The 14471-nt window shown below is 47.2% G+C and overlaps 8 protein-coding genes across 8 annotated transcripts; 2 read left to right on the top strand and 6 right to left on the bottom strand.

Annotated features, from left to right (window-relative positions):
- Positions 1-248: 248 nt before the first annotated feature.
- Positions 249-2604, bottom strand: BDQ94DRAFT_93003 (catalase). Its single transcript, XM_026776867.1, has 7 exons — positions 2243-2604; positions 2115-2173; positions 1889-2050; positions 1698-1822; positions 1552-1641; positions 1235-1502; positions 249-1175 (listed from the first exon to the last, which is right to left on the bottom strand). The coding sequence occupies exons 1-7, from the start codon at positions 2559-2561 to the stop codon at positions 444-446; spliced, it is 1755 nt and encodes a 584-aa protein (XP_026622050.1). The 5' UTR covers positions 2562-2604; the 3' UTR covers positions 249-443.
- A 9-nt stretch (positions 2605-2613) lies between these two features.
- Positions 2614-3118, bottom strand: BDQ94DRAFT_151220 (uncharacterized protein). Its single transcript, XM_026767722.1, has one exon. It carries the CDS (start codon positions 2823-2825, stop codon positions 2637-2639), a length of 189 nt encoding a protein of 62 aa, XP_026622049.1. The 5' UTR covers positions 2826-3118; the 3' UTR covers positions 2614-2636.
- A 152-nt stretch (positions 3119-3270) lies between these two features.
- On the top strand, positions 3271-3996 carry BDQ94DRAFT_174278 (hemerythrin HHE cation binding domain-containing protein; the record flags this gene model as incomplete). The annotated part of the gene is made up of 2 exons (XM_026772310.1): positions 3271-3609; positions 3673-3996. The coding sequence occupies 2 exons, from the start codon at positions 3271-3273 to the stop codon at positions 3994-3996; spliced, it is 663 nt and encodes a 220-aa protein (XP_026622048.1).
- Positions 3997-5135: 1139 nt separating this feature from the next.
- BDQ94DRAFT_183102 (uncharacterized protein) lies at positions 5136-6514 on the top strand. Its single transcript, XM_026774329.1, has 4 exons — positions 5136-5254; positions 5307-5766; positions 5840-6034; positions 6103-6514. The coding sequence occupies exons 1-4, from the start codon at positions 5172-5174 to the stop codon at positions 6394-6396; spliced, it is 1032 nt and encodes a 343-aa protein (XP_026622047.1). The 5' UTR covers positions 5136-5171; the 3' UTR covers positions 6397-6514.
- A 355-nt stretch (positions 6515-6869) lies between these two features.
- On the bottom strand, positions 6870-7764 carry BDQ94DRAFT_183098 (uncharacterized protein; the record flags this gene model as incomplete). Its single annotated transcript, XM_026774328.1, has 1 exon — positions 6870-7764. Exon 1 carries the CDS (start codon positions 7665-7667, stop codon positions 6870-6872), a length of 798 nt encoding a protein of 265 aa, XP_026622046.1. The 5' UTR covers positions 7668-7764.
- Positions 7765-8612: 848 nt separating this feature from the next.
- Positions 8613-9293, bottom strand: BDQ94DRAFT_162426 (uncharacterized protein; the record flags this gene model as incomplete). The annotated part of the gene is made up of 2 exons (XM_026769541.1): positions 8613-9230; positions 9267-9293. The coding sequence occupies 2 exons, from the start codon at positions 9291-9293 to the stop codon at positions 8613-8615; spliced, it is 645 nt and encodes a 214-aa protein (XP_026622045.1).
- Positions 9294-9365: 72 nt separating this feature from the next.
- Positions 9366-11180, bottom strand: BDQ94DRAFT_174275 (FAD-dependent oxidoreductase; the record flags this gene model as incomplete). The annotated part of the gene is made up of 4 exons (XM_026772309.1): positions 9366-10040; positions 10090-10460; positions 10510-10787; positions 10885-11180. The coding sequence occupies 4 exons, from the start codon at positions 11178-11180 to the stop codon at positions 9366-9368; spliced, it is 1620 nt and encodes a 539-aa protein (XP_026622044.1).
- A 1469-nt stretch (positions 11181-12649) lies between these two features.
- Positions 12650-14049, bottom strand: BDQ94DRAFT_162424 (terpene synthase family protein; the record flags this gene model as incomplete). Its single annotated transcript, XM_026769540.1, has 7 exons — positions 12650-12722; positions 12775-12986; positions 13043-13076; positions 13128-13217; positions 13274-13430; positions 13489-13850; positions 13892-14049. 7 exons carry the CDS (start codon positions 14047-14049, stop codon positions 12650-12652), a joined length of 1086 nt encoding a protein of 361 aa, XP_026622043.1.
- Positions 14050-14471: the final 422 nt, after the last annotated feature.

Genomic DNA, 14471 nt, shown 5'->3' with positions numbered 1-14471 from the left:
TGCCTGGATTAGTGGGGCAAGTCCATCACTCGGGCGTGTGTGTCTCACTATGCTATCCAAAGACAGTATCGATCGGCGTCATCATTCGCACTTTCTAGCGTTAAGAGTAGACCATGCAGATGATTAACTACAGCTTTACCAACGATATGGGCTAGCGTCTGAAGAAACATTACTACTAGTAATACTACTAAGCCCTTATTTGGCCCAACGATTCGGGATACTTCAACGGATGCCTCGAGGCTGGTAGGGACATGGTGTGGTTAGCACTGCTAGCATTAATATATATATATCTTTTCGCAGTATCCACCCTGTGAAGGATGGCACAAAGAAAGGCTGTAGTAGGTCATATTTGACAGTATAATCTGTCAATACAAAATTTCACCACAAAAGTCACAAATCGGGCGAGAAGCTGGCTCCTGGAATCAACGTAGGCATGGAGTCTGCTAAACTCGCACATTGTAAACAGGCTTCATCGGACACGTTCCGACTAATTTATCGGTCGGGGCGCATGGACGGAACTTGGGCTCCTTCATGGCGGCCTCCGCACCCCCAGCGCGTTGCTCGACATCGCTAAAGGAGAAAGTCTTTTCTGGGAGCAGGTCATAGACGCCCTTGGCATACTCCGGTGCGACGCGGTACAACTGTGCCAGGTACTTGATCTGGATCAACGGATACTCTACGAGTCGAAGAAGCCGAGCAGTATTATCGTGCAGTTGCTTGCGAGCACGCTCATCCATCACTTGCTGATAGAGAGCCCGTGGCTGATCATATTCCGAAGCCTTCCCTTCGTGGTAGAAATGGGATTTGCGTCCGACATTGTTGTCCGCCAGCTGGTAAGGCGCCTCCGCAACGTCTGGTCGGAACTTGTTCACAAAGCTGTTTGGGACATACTGTGGGTTCATGCCGTGATTGGCGTCCACGCGCATTTGACCGTCGAAGTTAAGCGATGAATAGGACGACGCCATAAAAGGACAATTCACCGGGATCTGGTGGAGGTTGATGCCGATTCGGTGATACTGGGCATCGCGGTAGAAGAACATGCGAAATTGCAACAAAGGGTCAGGGCTGTCTTCAATGCCGGGGACCATGCTGCCCGGGGAGAACGCCGCCTGTTCAACATCGCGGTGGAAATTCTCGGGGTTCTTGTTGAGGACGAGTTTACCGAATTCATGAAGCTAGTCGAATAGATGAGTAACCCAGAAAGTCCAGAGGAGGCAGGGATGTTAAGACTTACCGGGAACTGCTTCTTCGGCCATACCTTGGTCACATCAAACGGATCAAAGCCCAGCTTGACAGGGTCTGCATCCTCGGGCTGCATGATCTGCACGTGTGCCGTGTAGGTAATCTCTTCGCCCTTCTCAATGGCCTGCCACAAATCGCGTTTGGACCAGTCGGGATCGGCCCCTCCGTGGTACTGAGCTTCATCGGCGGTGAATTGCCTCTGGCCATTGTCTGCCAAGAAATGATATTTGATATAGACGAATTTGCCCTCACCATTCACCCTATACGTGTTTAGTAGTGGCACGTCCAAATGCATGTCGGACGGCTTACCACTTGAATGTGTGACAGCCGTAGCCGTGGTTGTTTCTCCATCCTTTTGGTGTTCCATGGTTACTGAAAAACATCATGCCCGCATGATTTCTGTCTCTCGTCAGCCATATGGCACATAACCTTTCTCAGTGAGAGACCAGACATACCCCTCTGGTGTATTAGCCAACAGATCGAAGAGGGAGTTGTGGTCGAGGAGGAAGTTCTGGGGGTTGCGAGATTGCGACCGGATCACATCGGGGCCCTGAATAGGATCACGGCAGAAGAATACCGGCTGATCCGAGGGGGATTAGCGATGCGCCAGATGAACAGCGTGAACAGGAATGGCCAAATCACATACGAAATTCAGACCCACGATATCATAGTTCCCTTCTCCCGTGTAGAACTTGATGGCAAAGCCACGTGGGTTTCGGGCCAGATCGGGGAATTCCCGACCGAGAGTCACGGTAGAAAAGCGGACGAACACCGGAGTTTTGAGTCCGGATGACTTGAGAAAGTCAGCCTGTCCGGGTTAGCTTCATTCATTCTAGACCGAGTCATCTCATCAGAGGCCAGGGTAGATACACCTTTGTTAGATTGGAGACATCTCTGGTAGTTTCAAAATATCCGAAAGCTCCACTACCACCTGTGTGTGCATGGTTAGTTACCCGATCGACTCGCAGAGGAACCACCGACAAGGCAGTCCAGTACATACAGGGATGAACCATTCGCTCTAGATTCTTCGAGCGATTGAACTGCTGCTGCTTCTGCAGCAGAAAAGTGTCCGAGACCAGAGGCAGTCCACCCGCCGTCTTGCTGTGAGCAGGATCGGGGAAGGGGATGCCCTCGTTGTTGGTGAAGTAAGGTCCATCATCCTTCCGCTTGCCGCCCTGCTGGACCCCCGTCAACTTGGCTGCTGTCCGGGCGGGCCCGTCGTTGGCCCCCTGGAACAGCGAATTCAATTGCTTGATGCGCGGATCGGCGCCCGCGGCACCCACCGCTTCCCCCAACGCTTGTAAGGGATGCGCTGCCATTGTAGCTTGCTGTCTTGCCAAATCAATCAGTCTTAGTTACTACTGCCGTCTGCTTACCTCGTCGCTGTGCTGGCATCAAGTTATCCTCTTATACTCCAGACCTTTGCTTCCGGGCGGTTCCGGCCTCAGCCATGACGACCGACCGTGGACAGTTACCTCACGCAAAATAGAGTTACGGTTCCCTGCACTTCCACCCCAATTAGACTCTGGGAAGGCTGTCGTCGTGATGAGCAAATCGACAGGGTGGCTGTGGCCAGGCTGCATGCGTCAACGGGGCCGTCAAGTGTATCCCAGGGAATCTAGCGGTTAACAAGCCTGTTATTCAGTGCTCTTTTCGCATGGGAACGATGCCTTGCAACTACCATTGGCGGGACAGGCAGAACCACGATCCGCCGCAACTGGGACGTCTGCACTATGTCATTGTTCTATCATGCCAGCCACTACCAGGGTCTCTTTTGAGGCGCAAACAAACCATGATTAATTGCTGAACCATTGTTGGCTGGCTGGACTGTGGCCAGCGATCAATATTTGCTGTCCGCTTGTGTCATACTTTCGAGCTGGTCCAGAATGCGGAACTCAGGCATTATAAACCGGTTCTGCACTGTACCCCGCGAACTCAAGAACGATGTGACTGTGCACAAACCGTAATGCTTCCCCGTTTGAGCTGATTCCTACAAGCCATCCTATGAGCTGATCAGACAGCGAGAAAATGTCGTTTGCATTGTGTGCGAGAAGATCATTTAGAGGACCAGAGGCCTCCCTCTTCTCCAAAGCAGTTCGGACACCGAAGCGTGATTTCCGGATCACTGCCCCAGCCGCGATTCGCGTGTCTGAACTCATCAAGAACGACCATCAGGAACTGAGGGGTGCTTATCATCAAATTTTAAGTGCTCAAACGAATGATGACAGGGTCAGATGGCAGAACCAATTCACCTGGGAGCTGGCTCGCCACTCCATCGGCGAGGAGCTGGTCGTGTATCCCGAAATGGAGCTAAAGCTGAACAACGGGAAGTCCATGGCGCAGCATGACAGGGAGGAACACCAAGTGGTATGCTGTCGTTCGCTTTGTTGCGTTGTTATTTGAAACAAACTGAACAATTTGGCACTGCAGATTAAGGAGCTTCTGTATACCTTCCAAGGCCTTCAGCCGGATGATACCGAGTTCATCCCCACCCTCAAAAGCCTGTGGGCCAATTTGGAGCAGCACATCAAAGAGGAAGAAAGCCAAGATCTACCGGCTCTTGAAAGCGCTCTCGGTGACTCCGCCTCCGAAAGCATGGCGCGTTCTTTCGGTCGCACCAAGAATTTTATCCCGACTCGGAGCCATCCAGCGGCCCCTGATCAGCCACCGTACGAAACTGTTGTCGGTCTCATGTCTGCGCCTATTGATCGATTGGGTGATATGCTGAGAAAATTCCCCGACCAGAAGGCATGACATAAACATTGGCTTTTCTCACCCGGTTGTCTTTGATGCCGATCTGAGCTATGGTCGCAGCCTAAACAGTTTCCCTTTAGATGTTAAGTCCCGTTCCTTGTGTCCATATAGTATTGCACAGTGTATCCAAACAAAATCATATCTTCACGTACGCCTGGAAGCGAATCGGGATAGATATCATTCAGCTCTCCAATGCTTGGGGTAGCAAGTTTTAAAGAGTGTCTGCCGCAAATATCATGCACCTGCATTTTCTGGATAATGACTCTCTGTTTAAAAATTTCTCACAGGGTCGAGAAAGAGTAACATAGTAATAACCATGTCTAAGCAATACCGTTCTGGTAGTTCAACAAATCTGTGGCCCACAATCGAATCTACTCTGTATACTGAATATGCCAAGTCTGATGGGGGTGGAGTCCCCAATATGGAACCTTAATTGGCCTTCCTTACGATGTTCCTGGCCCCTTTGTTCATTAAGCCTTGAGAAGCGGACACAAAGAACACTGTTCGCATTTTTAAAACCGGTGGATGGGTTAGTAGAGGTGTAAGAAAGATGCATGAAGTCATCTGATGCTAAGCTACCTGGACAATTGAAAGTATACAGAACCCCGACAATAACCCTGTTTTTTTCTAGCTGTGGAAGTAGGAGAATCCGGTCGTGCAGCAAAGGCACTTGTGAAACCGAATTTGGCACGTAACAGATAAGGTAACGTTGCCGAAGACCAGGGACAAACTATTAGACTATTCCCCGTTGCGCAGCCGCTCTTTCCGGGGATGGGTGATCTATCTAGCGGTTAATAGCTGAAAATCACAGGTTCGATAGTTTCTGACTCCAACCATTAAAAAGATGGCCCAAGGTTCGGATCCCCTTTAGTGCCTTGGCAAGGTCTAACTACTTGTGTAAGCGTGCGCGGACATGTCTCACTATGAACCAATAGGCGATACTCAACCCATATCGGCCCCGTAACTGCTGCCTACGACCCAATCAAACGCATACAAACCTGGCCATCATCTGGAGAATTTTCAAGCCGCCTGTTGTGGCTTGCGCCCACCGTTATCACGTGGAAGCCGTGGAAGAAAAGGGAAAAAAAAGTAAAAAAAGGCGGCAAGATCTATCTATTGGCAGGAAATTAATTGAAACAGTCAACACAGCTCGCCCATCGTATTCATGCGGAAGCATGTATAGGCCAACGACCAAGTATGAATGGTGGCTATGCGGCGTGTTGCTGACACAGGCAGCTTTAACCATCATCTCCGAGGTGTACGCCCTTCCACTTCTGCAGATCCGAGCACACCTAACCAAGGAAAAACAGCTATATACTTATTGAATGGCAGCAATGGGTTACCCCAACAATCAATCAAGTGCCGGTGTCCTACTTGATACCGATTAACCTAGGCATTTTGATTTTCGCGTGCTTGTTTGAGTTCATTCTATCCTTGGATGCAATGCATCACAAGAATAACATTCTTCTGTTTGCAGTCTGCATCTGTAATGCGTGCAGTTTCGGCTATTCTGTGATGCAATTTATCGTGATGAGAGATACCACTGCGAGACTGTTCAAGACACGATTTGGGTATCCGACTTTGGTGGATACTACACGCAATGTCTGGCCTCGGGTTCAGCCTGCAGAGATCCTTGTATGTATCTTTACAGGGTTCTCTGCTCTGATTCTATGCCCAATTGCATATTTAATCCATAGGCATTATTCATGGGCCATCTACAAGTCTGTTCACGGCAGCTTGGATACTCGAATGCGTTACCTGGCTTATGAGGTAACGTTGACCCTTTCGTGTTCCACTCCCCATAAAGTATCCTGGAGGTCCTGCTAACGATAGGTGAGCTCAGATTTTCCTCGTACTAATAAAGCTCGACTTCTATTTTCTGATTGGTTTCATCATACAATACGACTTGGTATATGTGCATTTTAAGGAACCAGAATATACTCTTACAATGCTTATCATTCCCGCTGCCATCATTGCGATATTCCTTGGTGTCTGGTTTGTCCAGCGCGAACGAACCATTGGTGCGGTTGCTATCATTGTGAGCTTCTCTGCCTCTAATATGGTCCCATCGAGTTACTCCATCGCCTTCTAATCACTATATGACAGATGTGCTACCTTGCCTTAATCGCGTATCTTATTAGCCGGATTGTCATTCTCTCTTCGGCAAACACAGCTGGGAAGAGTATGATGCTGTTCTTTGCATCTTTGACCTTGGTCCTGACTGCCGGAACGGTTCTTTGCACTGCAATTTGCATCAAAAACTTCAATCGGGGTTTGACGACCATTAACCAGTCGAAGAATGCCAATGCTCGGGAATCCTACCTCTTATATAATAGGAGCCCTTCCGCGGAGCTGTCTCCTGGTTTTCCGCGTTCTTCCTCGCGTCTCACACTTGATTAAAGCAGGCAACGAGACCGCAAATGTGACTATACACTAAAGCTTTTGTGTAATTTGACTATATACAGCCGTCTGGCGTGCAAGCAAGATAATATTGTGAGCACATTTATAAAAAATCCACCAAGTGTGTACTTAAAGTGCAGTAGAGCCGTTACCGCTGCCAGTGCGCGGGCAATATTAGCCCAAGTTGCACCTACTGTGCTGGCCGCTTAAGTGTTAATATGCAACACCGGTCTACGCTAGAGGTGCCAATGTTTACTACATACAGAACCACGCATTGGCCAGCATTCCAAACTAGCTTTACAGCAGACGGAATCATCATTAGTTAACAAACATCATGGCTTTTAGGCTGTGTCACACATTAACAGGGAAATACAAAAGGTCAGGCAAGCACATCTCATCTTATGATCGCACTTGCTTGTGGAAGCGGCACCGCATCAAAATTCGAAATCAAAAACAGACACATTAGTGATAATTCAAATTGTCCGCTCATTGAATTCCAGCCTTCGATGTTCGAGGACATTCCGACCGATGGTGATTAAATCCAGCGCGATCTGGGCGAAGAAGAGAACAAAGGCAAACCAAAAGCTTAGAGCGCCGTTCCATGCATACGGCCCACGATGATAGAGGTGGATGGCTGTAGCTGAGGACAATGCCAAAGGTGCAATAAAGTTGAGGATGGCCAAGGACCTTGGAAAGGCAGGGTTTGAACTTCTATCCGAGAGAATTGCCCACGTTATGGTCCAGCATTGTATCCAGAATGGCGGCCACTGCATGACGATGGTGAACCAAAAAAGGTCACTGAGAAGTAAAGTCAATTCTGGGCCGTAATCCCGAAATGTCGCCAGTCCAAGGAATGTCGACGACATCATGAAGGAGACACTCCCTACCCCACAAGCCACGAGAGACAAGTCACACAGAATTGGGTCTACGTCTCGTATCATTCGAAGCTGCTTCGATATCACTGCCCCATAAGGGAGACATAACCCGGAGGAGATAAGTATCATTGCAGCTCCCGCCTGAATGCCCTTTCTGTGTCCGTGATAGTGACTGTATACCTTGTCGGCACCCCATGATGGGGGAAGAGGTGGTATGAAGCCGCATGCTATAAGTGCGAGAAAGAGGATTGTCACGAAAAGGAAACCGCTCGCAACAGATAACAATTGCCAGTTGGTTGGAGTAAAAAGTTGATACCTCTGGCATACTCTGTTTAGTGCTTTTTCACACTCAACAAGGGGACGACGCATAGCTGGAACAGAAAACGAACGGGACATGGTAGTTGTGATGGACAAACAACCGCATCATGGGGTCCTTTGTGAGACCTCGCATACTTAGAATACCTTTAATTATATATCTCGCAATTGGCAAGCCACTAGCTCACAAGAGTACATATCGCAGTATTACACATCATGCAGCTCGTAGTAACGGGAAGGCTGTAGGCATAATCTAGCGTGAGACTAAAGGATGTAAGGAGACGGTCAGATGAGTTGCAGACTTTTTCATGTTTTTAATCCATTTTAGAAATATTACGAAGCAGCGCATAACTCAAAGCACCGAAAAGGGGTGTTACCAGCAAATCGAACCCTTGCTTTTGACATTCCATGAAAGGGGACATTCGGCACATCAGCACGCCGCATTGGTTCACGAAGACCCTTCCTAAGAACCAACAAACGTGGGGCATCCCCTTCATCTGCTTCTCTTTCTGCCTTTCAGTCCCCTCCTGGTCTGCATGCATATGATCCGTGATATTGTCACGTTACTGAAGTCGTGATCGAAACCCCCAGGTATCTTTTACCTTAGCCTTCGCTATTCAAGCCAATTTCGAGCCTCTCAGGCAAGTAAGTGCGTTGGCGGCGAGTCCATAGTTCTACATACTTGGTCGACGCATCGGCACTTCCCTGAACCAGAAAGCGCATCCATCTCAGGCAGTCTTTAGAATACCAACTTTCGTGATGTTACGCTTGGACAATCTACTCTAGGTATTAAGTAGAGATAGAACTTCAATTCTAACATCTAGGTAATCTATATTAAGCACAAAAAGAGTGACTATTAGGAAGAAGGCATCATTTTATTCACTGTCCTGACCGCACATGACGTTACGGGAACATCACTGGCCATCGCTTTTACGTATTCGGCATATCTTGAGACTGAACAAATGTGGCAACCGAAGCATACCATTCAGGTTATTCATTATGTTTGCAAAGACAGTTTTCTATCTTTTAGTGCTGAATGGCATACTTTGCTAGGTACTCTTCTCTCAGACCCCATCCTAGCATCAAAGCTGCTGCCGGCCCGAAAACCAGAGTGACGAGCGTGCCCATTAGAATGAGACATGACCAGGACAGACTAATGACTTTCGCGAGTTTCATGTCTTTATACTCAAATAAAAGCCACGTGAGACCACACACATACCCCGTCATTCCATGGTGGTCGATGTGTATGGAGGAAGTTGCTTGGTACAGGACCTGTGATATCGGGAGTGATCCCGCACAAAGCGACCGAGATGCTAGAGCCCTCCATATAATTGACATAGCCCCGGATAGTAAACCGCATGTGTAGTAAGATATCCTCATGTAAGGCATGTCTGCATCTGGCGTTTTTATAAGCTCTTTCACTGTGGTTCTTCTCAAAAGGGAAGCTATCTGGACGTGGGACAATCGGAATAAAGTAGACAAAAGGACGAATTTCCATCCAAGGTGACTGTGTACCCCAGAGTCTTTATACAACATCCAAAATCCCGGAATGTAATAGCATAATATGAGACACGGGATCAAGGATCTCGTGTAAGATCCTTGTGTGCTGCGACGATCTGGTGCAGTAAATTTTGCTGCCGGTGACTGTATGGCGTACAATAAAAAGTATAATGGAACTACAATATTAGTTCCTTCAAAAATACCCATTATCCAGGAGAAAGTTAATGGACTATGAAACAGCTAGAAAGCCCAGGAATTTACTGGGTATCTACAGGAAACTTACAACGACATTAAAGTGGCAACGTTTCCTGTTCTGCAGCTTTCCAAGGCCCAAATGCCTAGGATCGCCCCGAGATCTGCAATTCGAGACATTGCTGCTAGAGCCTGGATACTCTGATAATTGATATCGTAACCGAGAAAATCGAATGCTTCTGCCTCATGCTCGTATGAGATAGACACGGGCTTAAGGATACGACTGTTCATAAAACCCCGCACAGTGGGCTGGACGGCAAAGATCAGGATAAAGGGGAGTAGTGCACGCAGCATTAACGACCTTACTCTTGGTGCAGCATGGATACCTTTTTCTGGGTCAAAAGGCATTGTCACATGTGCCGATTTCTCGGGAAGTGGGAGAAATGATAACTTCTCTGCGCCCACAGTCGTATCGCACAGAATGTCAGCAATCGCGTCCACTTGGTATTTACCAAGGTAGAGACCCAAAGCCTTATCTTTAAGCGTATGAAATGCTTCGAGTCTCGTGAAACTGTTACCCAAATCGCAAATGAGCTTCATCCGCCGCTGTCTAGATCTGGCCCACTCATCCAAAGAGGCCGAAATCTCAGGTACTGACAGGCTTTCAAGTTTGACGCTGTGAGCAATGGAAACGATGGTATTTGCAAGAGAAGCCGCGCTCTCTATCGCCCCGTTTCCGCCTTGGCCCAGGTTCGGTGTAGTCTGTGTTTGGAGATTAGAGCGGAACGCAGTAGTAGAATCGTCATTGTACCTTGTGTACTGAATCCCCAATGCATGCATACCTTCCCCACGCCCACTGGGTTAAGAAACCCTCTTCAATAGGCACATGCGCACATCGGACTCTGTTTTTGAAGATATCCTGGAATCTCACCCCCTCTGCAACGTACTTGTTGAGGAAGGGAGCAATGTCTTCCTCGATTTTGTTCTGATCGAAGCGAGGTATATCCTTTTCAGAATATACCTTTCCCATATCACGAAATAGGAACCAAAAGATCTGCCCTTTCCTGCCTACCGCATTGAAGAAAGAGAACCCATCGGCGAACGTTCTGTTGCAATGCCCGATCTTCATCCCAGGAGTTGGCCTAGAGAGGCCAAAGACGGCTGCATATTGAGCGGTGAACACTTTATTACTTATTAGCATTGGGCAATGTATAGGTGCCTGATGGAATACCTCGTCCTAGCTGCCCATGACTAATGTGCGATTGTGGGCAGTTGCTGATAATATCCCTTATCATCTTTCTGCGTGTAATGCTGTGTATTCCATCTGCTCCAACTATTATGTCCGCTTCGTAATTAGTGCCATCCAAGCATTTCACTATAGCTTGGTCGTCTGATGCAGTAATGTCTATGACTTTCTTTCCGAGAAGCACGCGTTTCGTGTCCGGCAGATGCTCAAAGAGAACCTGAAGAACTCGTTGTCTTTCAACGAAAATGACAGGATAGCCCTGTCTGACTTGGTCTTAGCGATGGTATTGTCGTAACTATCATAACAGCAAACAAATGAGGATCCCCACGTGTGAAGTAGGGGACTATGCTTTCGACGTACCGCACTGGTATTAAGGCCAAAGTTTCGGTGTGCCCCAGCAGCTGTCCATCATCTCGCCAGATGCGCTGAACAGAAATCGGTCCCCCATAAGCTTGGATATCCTCAAATATTCCCAACTGATCCAGAATACGTGCACCGCTGGATAGAATGCATAGCCCTGCACCATCGCATGGTGCAACTTCCGATCTACCTTCCAGGACAATGAAATCAATACCTTGTCGAGCAAGGGCATTAGCGAGAAGTAGACCCGCGATGGAACCTCCAACTATGACCACTTTCAAGTCCTTTGTAGGCATATTTGGACTATCGAGTCGTCTTTGACGAAGTAATAGTTACCTGTAGAGTTTCCTGGTGACTTCCACGAAAGTCTGTGTGCTTTCTAATCTCCTCTCATACAGTTCAGTTGAGGCAAGTGACTTGCACCGTAGTTAAATTACCTTGAACTGAATTGATATGAGAAAAAACGATTATATGGCCACTCCTCTTTCTTAAAGTGTGATTTGACCTCCACACAAGAGTGACAGCTCGCAAATGATGGACTCACATCGCCTTCCAGTTGAAGCAATGACGCCCTTTATTATGAGAGGTTTGTTGTTAGAACTGCGGAAGGCCAGTGGTGTGATGTCATTCATAATACCTCACGAGAATCCTTCCATGCCTGAAGCCCCTTGGAGTGTGTGATGCAATTGATCGGCTACATATTTTGAGTTCTAACCACATCGGATATCAGATGGATTATGCCATCTACGATGTTGACGAACTTTAACATACTCCTTCAACCAACTAACATGCTTTCGAGGCTTGAGCGGGTTCGTGGCTCTTGGAATACTAATAAGGATTGGCTCGGTCATAGGATGGGTCGGTTTACTATTATCGGCCTCTTACATGCGGCGAGGCAATATTGATGAAGGTGAGTGGTGCGGATGTATTAGCTGAAAGTCTGAATATGAATATCGAGCCTAATCTAGTCAATGTATACGTAACTTTGAATATCACCTCCGGTAAGGGCCTGACAAGCAGTCAATATTCACATCATTCATGGTAAGGTTCGACCTCTTGGCATTTTGACGATCTTTTCCAGGCAATTGTCATTTCAGGTAGTCCACCCGCAAGAGCGCGCTGCAAGTTACCTAGTGCGGGCCATTACTTTCTTGGGTTGAACGCCTTGCCGATCTGCAAGTCACTGGTTTTGGTAGGTCAGGGCTAATGCGCAAGGAACAACTTCTACTCCTATCACATCCAAAACCACTCACTACTGAAATCCTTGCTTGTTCTTTCAAATTGTGCGCTTGGAATTCCTGCTATATGTTCATCGCTTTCTTCGGTCAACCTTTACAAAGATGCATGTACTTCAAGTCTTATAAAAATTGCAACGTTGAATAGAGTTTAGAAAGCCAATGTCTCCAAGGCCTGAGGAAGCAGAAATTGCCATATTGAAAGTCACTGAACACTGTCAATGTCCAAAATAAACGACAGTAATCGCAGTGGCCATCTGCTGAGAGAAGTATAAGGTCTACATCAAGCGAGTTGTTGTAATCCAATTGTGTGACGCCTAAATATTGAGAGACCAAGGTGAAATTAATGGAATATACAGATTCTATATGCCGAAGAGATTTAATTCACTACGATAGCTGGTGCTTATATGTGCCTTGCATTCTACTGTCAATTTCCCGTGTGTAGAAGGTATTCCTATATTTTCATTCACAGGTGTAATGCAGTGCGTGGAACTTCTGCATTCTAGAATTTTTCCAACATATCAGTGTTCTCAAAACAATAATACCATGGCCCCTGTCTGATCTCTGGGCACGGTGGCGAGCTTATATCTTGGGGTAAGAAGGCTGTATCATAGAGTTATTTTTGGATTGATAATCTGGGCAAGGTTGCACAAACCTCCATTCGAGAAATCCTGTGCAATACCGGCGGCAAGACTCGACCAAGAACTTTGAATGAATTTGGTCACTACTTGCCAGAATATCAGCTTTGATGCGGTCCAAATCTGCAATGGAGTCTTGAAGTATCTGGATCGAAAGGTCGACTGCATTTTGCGGTGTTCTGTTTTGGTTGAGAAGAACGGGTACGAAGCTGTATACTTCTCCTTTATCCTACTCAAAGTCTAGGTCAGTGTATCTTTCTCTATACGGGTAAACTCCAGACTGACAATTTCCTTTTTGAGCGACAAGATGTCATTGGTACTATTGACTGATCAGCAGGAGGCATCAGAGTCGTATCGGGAGTGTACATACAGAGCGATTATCAGGTTCGTTTGATGCCAAACGTCCTTCACCAACGGGCCACGCGTTATCGAACGGGGAATTCGCCAATCCATGGAGAGCCTTTCAGATTCATATATTAACTTCTCATTAGCCACATATCAGTAATAGTGGCTTACTCTGTTGCAGCGCAGATCACGCCCATCAGATTTGTTCCAAGCCGATATGCAAGATATTGATCGGTTGAAGGTATGTCCATCCCAAGGCGATTTTCCTGTTCCACCTTGGACATGTGGATAACAAAAATGATCTCTTCCGTCAGCGTAAGCCTATGTTCTATGCAGTGTTAGCATCCCCGTACGTATGTCTGGTTTTTCCAAATACGCTCACCTACCCTCATCATATTCCTCTCGAATAAAATCTGCTATCGGACTAAACCCTCGAATGATAGCATTTTCGGTAACGTTGTTGGGATTTTCTGATTCCAATCCCAGACTAGCTTTGACAAACCGACGTGTTTCATCCCGAAATCGCTGACCCATATTCAGGTCGTACGCCGTAAACTGGGAGGCACCGTCCAGTTCATCGTCCCAGACAATCAACCATACAACTAGAAACGCCAACACACGCAGCTTTCTGAATGATGCATGGGGCCACCAAAGGCAGGCTAGTAGTGGGAAATCGGCACCTTTTACTTTTTGCGCCTTGGCTGGGTCTTCTGGTAAGAGGCTGAGGGACTCACTGGCATCAGCTTGACTGGGGGGTCAGGTTATCAGTGGGGGACGCTAGACACATACCTATCTATATAGTCATGAACGCATAGCGGTAACAAGGTTCGGTGTTTATTTATGCCCCCCGATTCACTCTTCATAAACGACCGTAGATCAGGTATAACGCACGTATGACCATATAACTTCTGAAGAATGACATCCTGCGTTGAAAGTTTGTTTTCCATTTTCGCAGATGATAATATGTAGCGGTTGTTGATGAAGATACAGTAATGCCTGGGTTTTATCTCATGAAACCGTCGGATCAGCCGTGGATTTTCATTCCATGTCTTGAACAGCTCAGCATTACTTATATTAAGATATATCAATCGGGAGTACAGGAATAGAAGTTAAAAATGTCAATGACCAATACGACATAGGTTGTGGGTTTTTGCGACCGGCCAAGCAGAAAAGACGCGGGAGAACCTGGCATGTGTGGGATGACAAGTGCGGGCTACCGCTGAGGGACAAAGCCACTGCAGTAATCCAAGAAAAATGCAAGTTTAACGTTTCCTTGCGTCATCTTGCTCGATCCTGCCACAATACCCCTTCTGATATGTACTATCCAAATCCAGTCTTTTGCAGGGAGCGGGAGTCTGACCCTTTCGCC

The sequence above is a fragment of the Aspergillus welwitschiae genome (genome assembly GCF_003344945.1).
Source record: "Aspergillus welwitschiae strain CBS 139.54b unplaced genomic scaffold BDQ94scaffold_40, whole genome shotgun sequence".
NCBI classification, from domain to species: domain Eukaryota; kingdom Fungi; phylum Ascomycota; class Eurotiomycetes; order Eurotiales; family Aspergillaceae; genus Aspergillus; species Aspergillus welwitschiae.
Note: the sequence above shows the minus strand (reverse complement) of the source record. Positions and strands in the feature narration are given on the sequence as shown.

What these genes read in the sequence shown, in the direction of transcription:
- BDQ94DRAFT_93003 (XM_026776867.1), bottom strand. Translation starts at nt 2,561, where the DNA reads ATGGCAGCGCATCCCTTACAAGCGTTGGGGGAAGCGGTGGGTGCCGCG. An exon ending in ATGTCTCCAATCTAACAAAG is followed by an intron (nt 2,051 to 2,114) that starts GTGTATCTACCC and finishes TAACCCGGACAG; the next exon opens with GCTGACTTTCTCAAGTCATC. An exon ending in GGCCGAAGAAGCAGTTCCCG is followed by an intron (nt 1,176 to 1,234) that starts GTAAGTCTTAAC and finishes CTATTCGACTAG; the next exon opens with CTTCATGAATTCGGTAAACT.
- BDQ94DRAFT_151220 (XM_026767722.1), bottom strand. Translation starts at nt 2,825, where the DNA reads ATGCAGCCTGGCCACAGCCACCCTGTCGATTTGCTCATCACGACGACA.
- BDQ94DRAFT_183102 (XM_026774329.1), top strand. Translation starts at nt 5,172, where the DNA reads ATGTATAGGCCAACGACCAAGTATGAATGGTGGCTATGCGGCGTGTTG. An exon ending in TTAACCATCATCTCCGAGGT is followed by an intron (nt 5,255 to 5,306) that starts GTACGCCCTTCC and finishes AAGGAAAAACAG; the next exon opens with CTATATACTTATTGAATGGC. An exon ending in TTGGTGCGGTTGCTATCATT is followed by an intron (nt 6,035 to 6,102) that starts GTGAGCTTCTCT and finishes ACTATATGACAG; the next exon opens with ATGTGCTACCTTGCCTTAAT.